This window comes from Aristolochia californica, unplaced genomic scaffold (genome assembly GCF_029961685.1).
Source record: "Aristolochia californica isolate CCGP_79_NKW_82.1479 unplaced genomic scaffold, dmAriCali1.0.hap1 SCAF_12, whole genome shotgun sequence".
Taxonomy (NCBI): Eukaryota; Viridiplantae; Streptophyta; class Magnoliopsida; order Piperales; family Aristolochiaceae; genus Aristolochia; species Aristolochia californica.
This window is the reverse complement of record NW_027181793.1, coordinates 1,084,988-1,101,054: the sequence shown is the minus strand read 5'-3', so window position 1 is coordinate 1,101,054 and position 16,067 is coordinate 1,084,988. Positions and strand designations below refer to the sequence as shown.

At 38.1% G+C, this 16,067-nt stretch overlaps 1 protein-coding gene and 1 non-coding gene across 2 annotated transcripts; both read left to right on the top strand.

The window, feature by feature from the left end:
- The first annotated feature begins 3,838 nt into the window (after positions 1-3,838).
- On the top strand, positions 3,839-4,975 carry LOC137945595 (uncharacterized). Its single transcript, XM_068791535.1, has 5 exons — positions 3,839-3,865; positions 4,008-4,217; positions 4,304-4,575; positions 4,640-4,733; positions 4,853-4,975. Exons 1-5 carry the CDS (start codon positions 3,839-3,841, stop codon positions 4,973-4,975), a joined length of 726 nt encoding a protein of 241 aa, XP_068647636.1.
- Positions 4,976-14,804: 9,829 nt separating this feature from the next.
- Positions 14,805-14,911, top strand: LOC137947133 (small nucleolar RNA R71). Its single transcript, XR_011111180.1, has one exon. It is a non-coding gene; the product is annotated as a small nucleolar RNA R71 (small nucleolar RNA).
- Positions 14,912-16,067: the final 1,156 nt, after the last annotated feature.

The following is a 16,067-nucleotide window of genomic DNA, read 5'->3' as shown; positions in this document are numbered from 1 at the left end:
TGGTCTAGAAAAATTACCTTCTACATAGGGCTTGCTTCACATCATTTTTTTTTCTTTTATCCTATCAAACGACTCTTTTCTTCAAGCTTGTTTCTTTGTCATGGACAAAAGCTTTACTTTGTCTAGTCTTATGGCTTGCCTTGCAAACTATAGTAGGAACTCTTGCTTGGTTAAAATTTGTTGCTAGGTCATTTGATTTGTGTGTTTTCTAATATGGGCTAATATGTTGGTCCTCTACTAGTTGAATAGAGTGTTTCAAATTTTCATTGGGGGCTTATTTAGCAGCAAGACAATCTTAACCAATGCACATTATTAGTGTTTTTTGCAATCAAAATTATCTCAGTGGGGATATTTAGACCAATATAGGCTAGAAATAGGGAATTCTATTGCAATTTTGTCAAAATTCCTCGAAGGTATTAAATGTGGTGCATGATCGAATTCCCCACATGAGACATTATATAGTTGTCGATAGTAAGTCAATATTGTTGAAATTCTGGAAAGGATAAATACTTCGCTAACTCGTTGTAATTTGACTAAAATAAACCTCTATTTATAATAGAGGCTACAAGTAGAATCTATTTACAATTAAACTACCTAATCCCAGTTACACCCAAAGTTAAACACTAAAAGATAAGTCCTAGAACAATTGAACAACTGACATAAATAGAAGACTAACATAACAAAAACTTTACTTTGTCTAGTCTTATGGCTTGCCATGAAAACTATATTAGGAACTCTTGCTTGGTTAAAAGTTGTAGCTGGGTCATTTGATTTGTGTGTTTTCTAATATGAGCTAATATGTTGGTCCTCTGCTAGCTGAATAGACTGTTTCAAATTTTCATTGGGGGCTTATTTAGCAGCAAGACAATCTTAACTAATGCACATTATTAGTGTTTGTTACAATCAAAATTATCTCATTGGGGATATTTAGACCAATATAGGCTAGAAATAGGGAATTCTATTGCAATTTTGTCAAAATTCCTTGAGGCTATTAAATGTGGTGCATGATCGAATTCCCCACATGAGACATAATATAGTTGTCGATAGTAAGTCAATGTTGTTGAAATTCTAGAAAGGATAAATACTTCACTAAATCGTTGTAATTTGAGTAAAATGAACCTCTATTTATAATAGAGGAAGCAAATAGAATCCATTTACAATTAAACTACCCTAATCCCAGTTACACCCAAACTTAAACACTAAAAGATAAGTCCTAGAACAATTGAACAACTGACATAAATAGAAGACTAACATAACTAAAACACCTTTAACTAAGACTCTTCTATGAGACCTCATCCTGTGAGACTTCTATAAGATTAAATCATATTAACTTTGGCATTGTGAGACTTTTGTAAGATTCAATCATATTAACTTTGGTACTGTGAGACTTCTTAATGTGAGAGTCAGGTAAGATTGTTCCAAATCTACTCTTCAACAAATGTACCAACAAAGTAAGAAAGTTAATCTAGCCATTATTTCAAACCCTTTCAACAATTCTAGACGATTTGCTCAAACCTTCGCAAAGATTTTCTTACAAAACTTACAACAACCAAACTCTATAGTAATTGCTTTGCACCTCATTGAAGCACATAAAATAATATGAAATCAAATCTTCCTCATTACATATCACATGACAACCAACAATAGGTTCAAACAATTAATCATCCAAAAAGCTCCAATCCAACTTTTGGGTCGATTATGTTGAATTTCTATAAAAAATAAATACTTTATTGAATTTCTACTCTCATGTCCCAATTACAAGACTAACATAACTAAAATACCTTTAAATGAGACTCCTCTATGAAACCTCCCTTCACGAGACTCTTCTATGAGACCTCCTTTCATTAGACTCTTTTCAGACTCCACCATAATAATTGTGACCCTGTGAGACTTCTTTTTGTGAGAGTCATGTAAAAATCTTCCATAACTTCTCTTCAGTAGACTGCAACCCCATCGTAGGAGTTCAAAGACCAAATGGAATAAATCATCCTTACTCACTTAACTCTTTGTATCTTTGACTTTCTTAAAGCATACATCAAAAAAATAAATTAATTATGGGATTAATAAGAAGATTGAACCTCAATCAAGGATTTGGATCTTTGAATTATTTGATTAGTGACATCAATTGGCATAATACTACCTTCCACAAAAGGATATCAATAAATTGGCTTAAACATCTCTGATTCCATAATTCCAATATGTAATTATTAACAAGAAGCACGAGTAATTAAACCCCAAAATTGTCAGCAACATACAAACTAACACAATTGGAAAATGGACCATCCGATATGTTCACACAGACAAAAACACTAACCTAGGTAAAGCGAAGGATCTTGCGGATGAAGCAGCCCAATTGAAACACACTTGGTAATATCACTTGGTCGAAAGTGAACAAATCCATGAATCTACCACTAAAAGTCAATTATGTTGGTCCAACCAATCTAACTTACAAATGCAAACTCATTTACGAAGAACGCTAACACCGGCCAAACAACTACTGTTGTGGTTTACTAATCTTCCTAAACAACATGCAACCTCTTTTTCTATGCTTTTCTGGTTTACTAGCCATCCTAAAGAACGTGCAACTTCTTTTTTTATGCTTTTGTGGTTTACTAACCATTAGATATTAAACTTGACTAGAATAAAAAAATCAATTGAAGGAGTTATTCTCATTTAAATGGTGAAAATAATATGTAATTGGAAAGCTATGCCTATCTAGATTCCAGTGAATCAAACCATTCATGAATTAAAATTTTCTAGAAGAACTTATTGCCGATTTGTTACAAGTTATTAAAAAAATAAGAAATCATGCATCCATTGATTAGTGTCTTTTGGTGTGATAAGATTCATCTTTTAATTAGTATCTTCTAGTGTAATGAGACACATCTATTGATTAGTGTCTTTTGGTGTGATAAGATGCATCTAGAGAATGTAATTTGTTACAAGTCATTAAATGTAGAAGTGTCTTTTGAGTAGTATAAATACCCATGTACTCAAGCTTTGAATAAGCAAGCATTTGAATCAATATCCCCCTTTATCCTTTCTCTTTCTTTGAGTTGTTTACCCACCTTTGCTTCCAACAAAGTTGTATCTAGAGCGAGGTTGAGAGAATGAGTTCATATGGAGCATCTCTTTCTTTCCAATATCCACAATTATCCAAAACCAACTATGGGAGTTAATCAATTTGAATGAAGGCTATCCTTGGTTCTCAAGAATTATGGGAGATCATTGACAAAGGTTTTGAAGAACCAAAAAATGAAGCGGCTTTGCCAACAAATGAAAAGGAAGCTTTGGAGAAAAAGAGGAAGAATGATCAATGTGCAGTTGCCATCATTCATGACATCATTCATCAAGTGTTGCATGATGAAAGGGTCGTGAAGATTGCCAAAGACACCAAATCCAAAAAAGCATGGGATACTCTTAAAAAATTTGTCATGGGAATTAACAAAGTTAAAAAGGTACGTCTTCAAACTTTAAGGGCTGAATTTGATTCACTTTTGATGAAGGAGAGCGAGTCTATCTAAGATTTCTTCACGAAAGTTTTGGAGATGATGAATAAGAGGCTAGGAGAAAAGAATGAAGATGTTAGGGTTGTAGAGAATATTCCACGCTCCCTCAACTCAAAATTAAATCATGTGTGGGTAGTCATTGAAGAGTCTAAAGACTTGGAGATCATGTCCACCGATGAATTAAATGGGTCATTATGAGACCATGAGGGGAGGATGAATCGAGACAATCAAGATCAAGTTGAGCAAGCATTGCAAGCAAAGTAATCTCTCAAAATCTAAAAGTGAAAGCACTTTGAGAGGTGTAAGAAGTCAAGGACGTGGTAGAGGTCATGGATGTGGACGTGGTCAAGGAAGAGGTAATGATGAATAAAATTCTATTTTTTAGAATAGAAACCAAATCTATCATTGGAGAAATAATGAGGTAGGAATTGAAAATTCTAAATTGAATGTTATTCTTGTGGGAAATATGGACATTATTCATGGGAGTGTCAATTCAAGGAAGTTGATGAAGAGTCAAAATTGATTGAGCACAAGAAAGTTGTTGAGGAGCCTACACTATTCCTTTCACTAAAGGTTGAGCCCATGGGAGAAAATAGTACATGGTACTTCGATAATGGGGCTAGCAACCACATGATATGTGATAAAAGTAAATTTGTGGAACTTGACAATAATATAATGGGCCATGTACGCTTTTGTGACAATACAAAGGTGAATATTAAAGGCAAAGATGTGGTCTTATTTCAAATAAAAGGAGGTGGCCACAAAATTCATCATAATTTTTATTACTTTCCAAGATGAAAAGTAATATTTTGACTATTGGGCAAATTTTGGAGAGTGGCTACAAAATCACCATGGAAGATTGTTTTCTTTGGCTTAGAGATCGAGAAGTCAATCTTATCGCTAAGGTCATAATGACAAAGAATCGAATGTTTATGCTTGATATGAAGAACATTGGAGCAACGTGTTTAAAAGCTTGTGTTAAAGATCCATCATGGATTTGGCACATGAGACTTGGTCATCTAAATTTTGGAGGAGAGAGACTTGGGAGAGAAGAATATGGTGAAGGGCATTCCAAAAATTAATCATCTCGGTCAAGTATGTGAAACACGCTTACTTGGTAAACATTCAAGAAATATTTTTCCAAACCAATCCACTAGAAGAGCCACCACTCCACATGAACTAATCCATGCTGATATGTGTGGTTTATCAAGCCTCAATCTCTTGGTAAAAACTCTTACTTTATCCTTCTAAATGATGATTTTTATAGAAAATACAAGGGTTTATTTTTTGAAGTACAAAAGAGTGGCTTTTAAGGCATTCAAAAGTTTGAAGTTCTAGCTTAGACGGAAAATGTCTATGAGATTAAAGCACTACAAACCGATCAAGGGGGAGAATTCACTTCCTATGAATTCAAGATTTTTTTTGCGAAAGACATGAATTTGACAGTTCCTAGATCGCCGCAATAAAATGAAGTTGGAAAAGGAAGAATAGAAAATCCTCAACATGGCTAGACTATGTTGAAGAGCAAGATGATGCCAAAAGAATTTTGAGCAGAAACTGTTGCTTGTGCAGTCTATCTCTCAAATTGATCTCCAACAAAAAATTTAAAGAATGTAATGTCCCAAGAAGCATGGAGTGCAGGAAAGCCAAGTGTGTCACACTTGCAAGTTTTCGTATTAGTGGAATATGATCATGTTCTAGAACAAGAGAGATCTAAGCTCGATGATAGAAGCAAAAGGTTTGTGTTCATTGGCTATGACGAAAATTCAAAAAGCTACAAGGTCTTCAATTCTAGAAATAATAAAATTCTAGTTAGTAGAGATGTTGAGTTTGAAGAAGATGTTTCATGGGATTGGAGTGCTAATGAGGAAGGAGTCTATGATTTTCTTCCATATTTTGAAGAAGAAGAGTCTGCAGTGTAACAATCTCAATGTGAAATTACTTCTCCAACCTTACCAACTTCAATCGCTCAAGCATCATTGTAATTGTCTTCACCATCATCTTGTTCAAGTGAAGGACCTCAAAAATATCCGACTCTTGAAGACTTCGACAATGAAATAAAAAAGTTAGAAGATAAAAAATTATTTTGTTTTGTCTCTAATGATGAATCTTGAGTTTTGAAGAAGCTGTAAAAGACAAAAGGTGTACACAAGCCATGAATGAAGAAATTCAAGCCATTGAAAAGAAAGACACTTGGGAACTTGTTTCTCTTCCATGTAATCATCGGGCTAACGGAGTTAAATGGGTATTCAAAGCGACGAAGAATTCCAAGGGGGAAGTAGAGAGATACAAAGCGAGGTTATTTGCTCGAGGATCTAAACAAAAGTAATGCATTGACTATGAAGAAGTATTTTCTCTTGTTGCTCGCCTAGAGACAATCTGATTGCTAATTTCTCTTACATCTTAGAATCATTGGAAGATTCATCAAATGGATGTAAAGTTCACTTTTTTGAATGGTTATCTAAAGGAGGAGATTTACGTTGGACAACCATTAGGATATGTTGTTAAAGGCCATGAAGAAAAAGTGTTAAAATTGATTTGTATGGACTCAAGCAAGTGCCAAGGGCTTGGAACAACCGTCTTGATAAGTATTTCCAATAGAATGGTTTTACTAGGTGCATACATACGTGAATATGCACTTTTTTCTAAAACAAAAAAATGGAGGATTATTTTTGGTTTGTGTGTATGTGGATGGTCTTATTTTCACAGGAAGCAATCAAAGAATGGTTAAAAACTTCAAGAAGACTATGGCTCAAGAATTTGAAATGAGTGACATGGGTCTCATGTCTTATTACTTGGGTATTAAAGTAAAACAAATGGAGGATGGTATTTTCATCTCTCAAGAGACTTATACAAATGAAATGAACAAGAAATTCAACATAGTGAATTGCAACCCTCCCAATACCCCCATGGAATGTTTCATGAAACTTTCTAAAATGGAGGATGAAGCAAGAGTAGACCAAACTTATTCAAAGGCCTCTTGGGAAGTTTGAGGTACATGACTTGTACCAGGCCTGACATTTTTTTTTTAGTTAAAAATTCATGGAAAATCCCTCTTAAACACACATGAAGGTAGCTAGGAGGATTCCTCGTTATCTCAAAGGTACCTTTGACTATGAAATTTTCTATTCATCTTCAAATGAATTCAATTTGATAGGGTATTGTGATGTGAAAATTAGTTACATCGGCTTTTATACCTCGCAAGCGTATGAATCGTTCACGTAATCTAGTAGAAAGCTAGGGTCATATCCACAGGGAGGACTGAATTTTGTGTATTCTTCAGTCAACTAGCCTAAACAAATATGATGAATTAATCTAAATTAAACACTAATTATATCCTAAATTATCAAGCAATAATCTAATTAACTACTTGCACTACAGGAAACGTCAACTCTGGATTTTACTGTGATTTGTGCCTCTCTCGAGCGCCACGTAACCACGAATCCGGATTCTCAATCCTTGCGTCAAGCCCCTCTTGGGCGCCTAGAGTTAATGACAAAGATCGGATTACAATAGAATGCAGAGAGTTAATTTCCTATTATGATGATGCTAAAATTATCAACTCTGGATTTTACCGTGATTCGTGCCTCTCTCGAGCGCCACGTAACCACGAATCCAATTTCTCAATCCTTGCGTCTATCTCCTCTCGGGCACATAGAGTGAAAGACAAAAATCAGATTAAAATATCAAAATCCAACCTAGATTACAATCCTACCCTAACTATCTAATTTAATCAAATATCCGGAAAACAAATATTCAATAAACATTAATTCTTAAACCAAATTTAATAAATATTCAAAACCTAAGTTCAAACTATAGGAAAATTAAATTCCAAAATGACGGATTACTCCCCTTCTCCTTCCTCTCGCTCAGGCAGCAGGCTCGTTCTCACGGGTGCTGCAATTTCCTGAAATTGATGGCTTCGGGTAGCAAGAGCGAGTGGCCAGAGGTAGAGACGACGCCGGCGAAGAAGGATAAAAACCCACGGACGGAGGTGACGACCGGCGAAGAACGGAACGGAGCTGAAGTCCTCTAACCGGCTCTCTCTAGTCTCGGTCGGAGTCGGAATAGCCGTGGAAATGGTCGAAAATGTGTAATTTAACGCCGGAGGGTGGTCGGAATGCGGAATCGGCGCCGGAGGAGCCCTCTCGGAGCACCTCTCGGCCTGGCAAGTAGAAACTGGCAGTGTCGAACTCGCCGCGACGGAGACTCTCTCGAGCTCTCCTCGGGTCTGTTCTCGGTTGCCGAACGGCGGTGGACGACGGAGGCACGACGAACGACGGCTAGAAATCCTCTCAACGGTCTCCCTTGTTTCGGTCGACAGCCTCCCCTATTTCGGTCGACGGCCTCCCCTTTTGAATACGATTGCCCTAAAAAATCACCTCCCTTTCACTAATGGCATTTTGGTAAATATCTCTTTCTCCACCAAAATTCCCCTGAAATTCCATAATTGAATCCATACAAAGCATTTCAAGAAGAAATAAACCCTAAAAGCAATGAAATATAATTCAGGAGAGAAAAATATGCAATATAGACAGTGATTAATGCCAAATTCAATAAATGCACGTTTCATTTGAAAACCGATAAATAACCACCTATAACACAATTATAAGGGTTATTCTATTATAATTAACCTAGTTCTCATGTCAGAATATGGCATCTATCACACCCCCAAACCCAAATCTTTGCTAGTCCCTAGCAAAACAACAATAGAACCAAAATTAAACCTAGAAAAACAAAATGCCACTTTCGTAAGGAACACGATTGCATTTAGCGCATGCAACAAGCCGTTAAACCCCTACTTTACAGTAGTGGACGAGTTATGTCTCGTGAGGGTTTGCATGGAATTTACCCATAAAATTCATCTAAATCAATAATATAAAAAGAAAAGTGAAGAAAATTTACTCCTCATTAGCATATGACTAACACTTAGTATCATAAAATATCTGAAAATCATTTGAAACCCTACTCAATTTGAAAACTTGTGTAAAATATAACACATTATCAATCTAAATACACTCATTGTTACTCCACCTAAACCAATGTGACCCATAAGCAATTACTTCAACAGAACAAAGAGGCAACAAATAACAATAAAATCCTGGTCACATCACAATTAAGAGAAAATAGTAGAGTAAGCCTGTTGTCTGACAATCTCACAACAGAAGTATACCAATTTCAATCTTGACCTGCAACTTCTTTCAAATTACAATTCATCATCAAAGTTAAGGAAACTCATTGCTTCTAGATTTAAACCCATTTTACGCTATTACCATCGCATTTTTGCTATTACCAGCATATTTTTACTATTACCAGCGTGATTTTTGTTTCACTGAATACTTTTGGTATTACCACCATTTTGTATTCGTCTTCAATGCACATGCACTTATTTTTAAGTAACCGACTGTTCCGGTGCATGTCCCTGGGTTAGCCCAGGCTGTTTCTGAAGTTATCTTTTTTTTGTAAGCAAGAGCATTTCCATTTGCATTCATACATTACAACAAGGAATTTCACTGAGATATAAAAAGGAATGAGTTCAAACAGGCATACAAGACTATTCAGACTAACATAGATCAACACTAGATTTACATGTTCTCTTTTGCAACTAAGTTCCAAGTCTAATGCAATAGTAAGTTATCTCACTAAATTCCCATGGATCACAACAAATGATAGCAGATTTCTAATAGGCATATTCTACACAGTTTTACGAAAAATTTTGAAACACATTTGAGCAACTTATTTTAACTCTACTAAAGTTAACCACATACTAAGAGGAGTAATTTGAAAACCACGAACAAAAATCAAAAGAAAACCATTGCTAAGACATAAAAGAGTCGTTTCCACACCCCCCCCCCCCCCCCCCCTCAAACCTAAACCTGACATTGTCCTCAATGGGGAAAAATTACAACACCAGAACGACTACAAAAAGGAATAACAGCTTAGCTAGTTATACTCCAACTGAGTAAGGGTTAAGCTCCCTCAGGGCTCCTAAATCCATAGGTGGGACCATATGTGTTTGGTCATCAACAATAATACTAAAGAGTCAATAAAGACCCTCAGGAATGATACATAGTCTCCCTCGAAGACGGTTTACTCATATCAGTCGTACCCGTAGGTAATCATCCGTAGATGAAACCGCTATCCCACATCACACTTTGAAGAAATCTTCGTGTGACTGGCCACTGAAGGCAGCAGGAATCACGCGCTGACACAAGTCCTTAAGTTACTCACCATAAGGTTTTCATTCAATACTTCAAGATCGAACTGGTCAATCCCAAAATGGTTGTTTGAGTACAGACCTCTCAAACTAGGGACCAAAAGTCTGGTCATCGACTACCGGAACCATTTATGCTCTCAGCCGGCAAGAGAGTACCCCAAGTCCATGATGGGACTGGCATCGCCGGGGGACCTCCAATCAATCAAGATTAGAGTACACCAAAGGTTATCCCAAATAAGAATGAATAAACCAAAAAAATAAAAATTGTAATGTACAAAGGGATAGAAACGTGGGGATTGCCCACAATGTGCTAAGTTTATAGTCATAAGCAAGACTCCAACGCAGTCAAGATGAAATGACAGGTTCCTCCAAGAAAATCACCATCACCTCCTCCGGTGTGGGGACATTCTCACGATACGGTTTGAGCCTCTGAACGTTAACATTGAAGACTGACCCATCTCCGTGATTGCGGATCTCAATAGCGCCATGAGGAAACACTTGTGTAACCTCAAATGGACCGGACCACCTGGATCTCAGCTTCCCTGGAAATAAATGCAATCGTGAGTTATAAAGTAAAACATTCTGCCCAATAGTAAAAGACTTGCGAAAAATAGATTTATCATGTAAAAGCTTTGTTCGCTCCTTATACAGTTTGGCATTCTCATAAGCATCATGACGTATCTCCTCCAACTCATTCAATTGCAATTTCCTCTCCTCACCCGCTTGAGTCAAATCAAAATTCAAAGCCTTAATGGCCCAATAAGCTCTATGCTCAAGCTCAACAGGTAGATGACATGCTTTGCCGAACACTAGGCGAAATGGAGACATCCCAATAGGAGTCTTATAAGCGGTTCGATAGGCCCCTAAAGCATCGTCCAATCGAGTGGACCAATCTTTCCTATCAAAGCGAACCGACTTCTCCAAAATCCTTTTGATCTCCCTATTAGAGATTTCCACTTGACCACAAGTTTGCGGGTGGTACGGAGTGGACACCCAATGAGTGATGGAGTATTTCTTCAATAAGGTCTCAAATGCTCTGTTACAAAAATGAGATCCCCCATCACTAATGATCGATCTCAGGGTACCAAACAGATTAAAGATGTTTTCTTTTAAAAACTTTACCACCACTTTGTGATCATTTGTCTTACATGCAATAGCTTCAATCCATCTAGAGACATATTCAACAGCAACAAGGATGTATTGATAGCCGAACGAGACAGGAAAAGGACCCATGAAGTCAATACCCAACACATCAAACAATTCAACAATAAGAATGGGGTTAAGAGGCATCATGTTCTTCTTAGACAAACAACTAGTCCGTTGGCATCTATCACACACATGATAAAACTCATGGGCATCTCTAAATAATGAAGGCCAATAGAAACCACATTGCAAGACTTTAGCCGCGGTCTTTCTAGCACCAAAATGTCCACCACATGCGTGGGAATGACTAAATTCAAGAATGTTGGCAAAGTCTTGGTCAGGTACACAACGCCTTATGACTTGGTCAGGACACACCTTGAACAAATAAGGGTCATCCCAAAAAAAATGTTTGACTTGGGAAAAGAATTTCAACCGATCTTGTTTACTCCAACAATCAGGAATCTTATGAGTTACAAGATAGTTGACTATGTCAGCAAACCAAGGCAACTAAGATACTTGGAGAAGTTGTTCATCAGGGAAGGAATCATTTAAAGGAAGGAATCCTTCTTGAGGTGCTACACAGATCCTAGATAGATGATCAGCAACAACATTCTCACAACCCTTCTTATCTCGAATCTCAAGGTCAAATTCTTGCAATTGCAAGATCCATCTAATCAAGCGAGGTTTAGTGTCCTTGATGGATAATAAGTACTTCAAAGCAGAATGATCAGTGAACACTATAACCTTTGACCCTAACAGATATGATCTGAATTTGTTCAAGGCAAACACAATAGCTAGCAAGTCCTTCTCAGTGGTAGTGTAATTCAATTGAGCATCATGAAGAGTGCAACTAGCATACTGAATGACATAGGGAATTTTTTCCGTCTTTTGCCCCAAAACAGCCCCCAATGCATAATCAGAGGCATCACACATCAACTCAAAAGGCAAAGAACGAGTAGGGGGTTGGACAATGGGTGGGGTGGACAAACATTTCTTCAGTGTCTCAAAAGCATGAATACAGGCATCATCAAAGGCAAAAGCAACATCTTGAGCAAGCAAATTCGTCAAAGGACGAAAATTTTTGCTGAAGTCCTTAATGAAGTGCCTATAAAACCCAGCATGGCCAAGGAAAGAATGCACCCCCTTCACAGAAGTAGGTGGTGGCAGATTGGCAATTAGGTCAATCTTGGCTTTGTCCACTTCTACACCCCGCTCAGACACTACATGTCCTAAAACAATTCCTTCTTTTACCATGAAGTGGCATTTCTCCCAATTCAAGACTAAATTGGACTTAATGCAACGGGACAATACGAGTGAAAGATTGTGCAGACATGTATCAAAACTAGAGCCAAACACAAAAAAATCATCCATAAAGACCTCTAAAAAGTCACCAATCATGTCAGAAAAGATACTCATCATGCACCGTTGGAAAGTGGCGGGCGCATTACATAAACCAAAAGGCATGCGTCTGTAAGCATAGGTGCCAAACGGACACGTGAATGTGGTCTTTTTCTGGTCTTCTGGAGCAATGGGAATTTGATTGTAGCCGGAGTATCCATCTAAGAAGCAATAAAAATTGTGGCCGGCCAATCGCTCTAACACCTGATCAATGAAAGGTAGTGGGAAGTGATCCTTCCTAGTGGAGGAATTAAGTTTTCTATAGTCAATGCAGACACGCCACTTGGTGGTAGTTCTTGTGGGAATCAATTCACCACTCTCATTTTTCATTATCGTTATCCCCCCTTTCTTAGGAACAACTTGAATTGGACTCACCCAGGTGCTATCAGAAATAGGGTAAATGATTCCTGTCACAAGCAACCTGATGACTTCTTCTCTCACAACCTCCAGCATATGGGGATTTAACCTATGTTGCATCTTATGTGAGGCTTTAGTCCCCTCCTCCAAATGAATACGATGCATGTTTATGGAGGGACTAATCCCTTTTAAGGCATCAAGAGTCCACCCCAATGCCTCTCTGTGTGCTTGTAAAATTTTAGTCAATTTTTCCTCTTGCTTAGTACTCAAATCAGAGGCAATAATGACTGGCAATGAGTTCATGGGCCCCAAGAATGCATACTTCAATGTGGGAGGAAGTGTCTTAAGATCTAGCTTGGAAGTTTCAAGAGGTTTGTCCAAGTCAAGATGAAGATCCTATGGATGATTAGTTGTGACAACCTCATAAGCTTCCTCCAACAGAGGTACAAAACTGAGTAAAGAGTCAACCTCTCAGAAATATGTTTCCTCATCAATATAGTCCATATCTAAAGATGTTATGTAAGACTCAAGTATAACAGTCTCTATCTTAAATGCAGGACTGAGATCATCAGACTCAAGTGGATGGTGCCCTGCATTAAACACATTCAACGAGACCTTAAAATTTCCAAAAGACAACTCCAACTCACCACGTTTACAATGAATGATAGCATTAGATGTGGCTAAGAAGGGACGTCCTAGGATGACAGGAATTTGGTTGGTCATATTGACTAATGGTTCTATATCAAGAACAATGAAATCAACCGGGAACAGAAATTTGTCCACTTTTATCAAAACATCTTCAACTATTCCTCGTGGTATCTTGACAGAACGGTCAACTAGTTGAAGTGTGATGGGAGTAGGCTTCAATTATCCCAAACCTAATTGCTGGTACACAAAGAAAGGAAGCAAATTCACACTTGCCCCTAAGTCAAGAAGAGCTCTCTGGATGGTATGTTCACCAATGACACATGAAATTGTGGGGCATCCAGGATCTTTAACTTTAAGAGGAGTGTTGTGCTTCAGAATTGAGCTTACATTCTCAGTAAGAAAGACCTTTTTGTTAACATGTTATTTTCTCTTCTGTGTACAAAGGTCTTTCAAAAATAGGGCATAGGCAGGGACTTGCCTAATAGCATCAAGAAGTGGAATGTTAATGTGAACCTTACTAAACAGTTCCAACGTTTCATGCATGCTATCTCGTTTCCTAGGTGGGCCCGATAACCTCTGCGGATAAGGAGCTGGTGGGACTTGGTTAGGGATCTGCCTGACTGTTGGTGGAGAACTTAGAGGTTCTTCACTCAATGATGTGTGCCCATTGTCATCCTTGTACTCCTTAGACTTAGTGGTACCTACCCCATTGTTCAACTCACGACCACTGCTAAGGGTGGTTACGGCTTTGGCTTGCTCATGGTGGGGGTTTGGAACTCAACCCACTCTCATGTGTGCTTTTGGGGTTAGGAATGGTTTGACTCGGGAGTCTATTTTGTGCCTGTTCACTCATGTGGCTGGCCAACTGACTCACTTGCATTTCAAGTTTAGCAATGGAGGAGTGTGTATTATGCATGAATAATTGAAGTGTATCCTCAAGTGAAGGTTTTTTTGGAATCAATGGTTGTTGAGTGGAGTGTGGGCGTGGAGCTTGGGGTTGAGTAAACCCTGGAGGACCTCCAACCTGTGGGCCCTTGGACCATTAGAAATTTGGGTGCTTAGCCCAACCCGGATTATATGTTTCCGAAAAAGGATCGTTCTGGTTTGGTCTATGAAAATTTTGGACTGCATTCAAGTCCTCAATGAGCTCCGGGTAGGATGAACTAGATGGACACATTTGTGTGGGATGAGATGAACCAGAGCATATGGCATAGACAGTAGATGGATTAGGAGCAGGTGAACTCTTGGACACCATAAGGGCATCAATTTTTCTAGTCAACCCCTCAATCTTGGCCATGAGCATGGGTGTTTCACTAACCTCGTAGAGACCCCCTCTTTTGGCTTCGTGGGATCTCCTATCAACATTAAATGATGAACCCCATTGCTGAGATTGATCACTCAACGTTTCAAAGAAGTCCCACGCCTCATTAGCACTCTTACCCTTCAAACTCCCACCACTCATTGCATCTACCATGGATCTAACCTGGGGTGTAAGACCTTGATAAAAGTATTGCACTAAATGTCATTTCTCAAACCCATGATGCGGACACCTACGGATCAAATCCTTCCATTTCTCCCAAGCCTCATAAAAGTGTTCACCCTCCAACTGCATAAAGTTGGAGATTTCTCTCCTGAGGGCTGTAGTTCTCTAAATGGTAAAGTACTTGGACAAAAATTTCATGACTAATGTGTCCCATGAAGTAATGTTGCCCACCTCTAAGGAATTAAGCCAAGACTTGGCCTTATCCTTAGGTGAAAATGGAAAAAGTCTTAACCGGATAGAATCATCTGAGAAATTTTGGAATTTGAAAGTTGCACAGATATCTAAGAATTCCTTGATGTGGTAATAAGGGTCCTCCTTCTCCAACCCATAGAATGTAGGGAGGCGTTGGATCACACCCAGTTTCAACTCATAATTGGTGGCAGTAGTGGGTGGCAATATAATGCAAGAAGGTGATGTGAAGTGAGATGGGATAGAATAATCCCTCAGGGCTCTACGGTCACCTGCTACAGGTAACTGTAATGGTTCACCCTGATTGGCCATGGTGGCTCCTAACTTGACTTCGGGTGTTTTTCTACAAATATGTTCTACCTCTTCAACAAAGGGAGCTAATGGTTAACCTAGGGATTGGCTCCCGTGCATAGAAACACAAAAAGAAACAAAACTAACTATCAAATTAAGCTAATAAACTCACTACTGAAAATACGAACTAACTAGAAGAAATAAACATAACTCCATACAAAATCACCAAGATAAAATTATGAAAGCAAAAAATAAAATAAAATAAAATAAAAATAAATCTAACCTAAGACCATGGAGAACAAAGAAATACACTTAATACGTGCCTCCCCGGCAGACCCCCAAACGGATGTGAAATTTAGTTACATTGGCTTTTATACCTCGCAAGCGTACAAATCGTTCACGTAATCTAGCAGGAAGCGAGGGTCATATCCATAGGGAGGACTGAATTTTGTGTATTCTATTTTGTGTATTCTTCAGTCAACTAGCCTAACCAAATATGATGAATTAATCTGAACTAAACACTAATTATATCCTAAATTATCAAGCAATAATCTGATTAACTACTTGCACAACAAGAAACGCCAACTCTAGATTTTACCGTGATTCATGCCTCTCTCGAATGCCACGTAACCACGAATCCGGATTCTCAATCCTTGCATCTAGCCCCTCTCGGTCGCCTAGAGTTAATGACAGAGATCGAATTACAATAGAATGCAGAGAATCAATTTCCTATTATGATGATGCTAAAATTATCAACTCTGGATTTTACCGT

Bases quoted from the DNA above. Each gene is read 5' to 3' on its own strand.
- LOC137945595 (XM_068791535.1), top strand. From the start codon at position 3,839: ATGGATGTGGACGTGGTCAAGGAAGAG. The intron at 4,218-4,303 runs GTGAATATTAAA...TTACTTTCCAAG, and splicing joins GCTTTTGTGACAATACAAAG to ATGAAAAGTAATATTTTGAC. The intron at 4,576-4,639 runs GCATTCCAAAAA...TAAACATTCAAG, and splicing joins AGAGAAGAATATGGTGAAGG to AAATATTTTTCCAAACCAAT.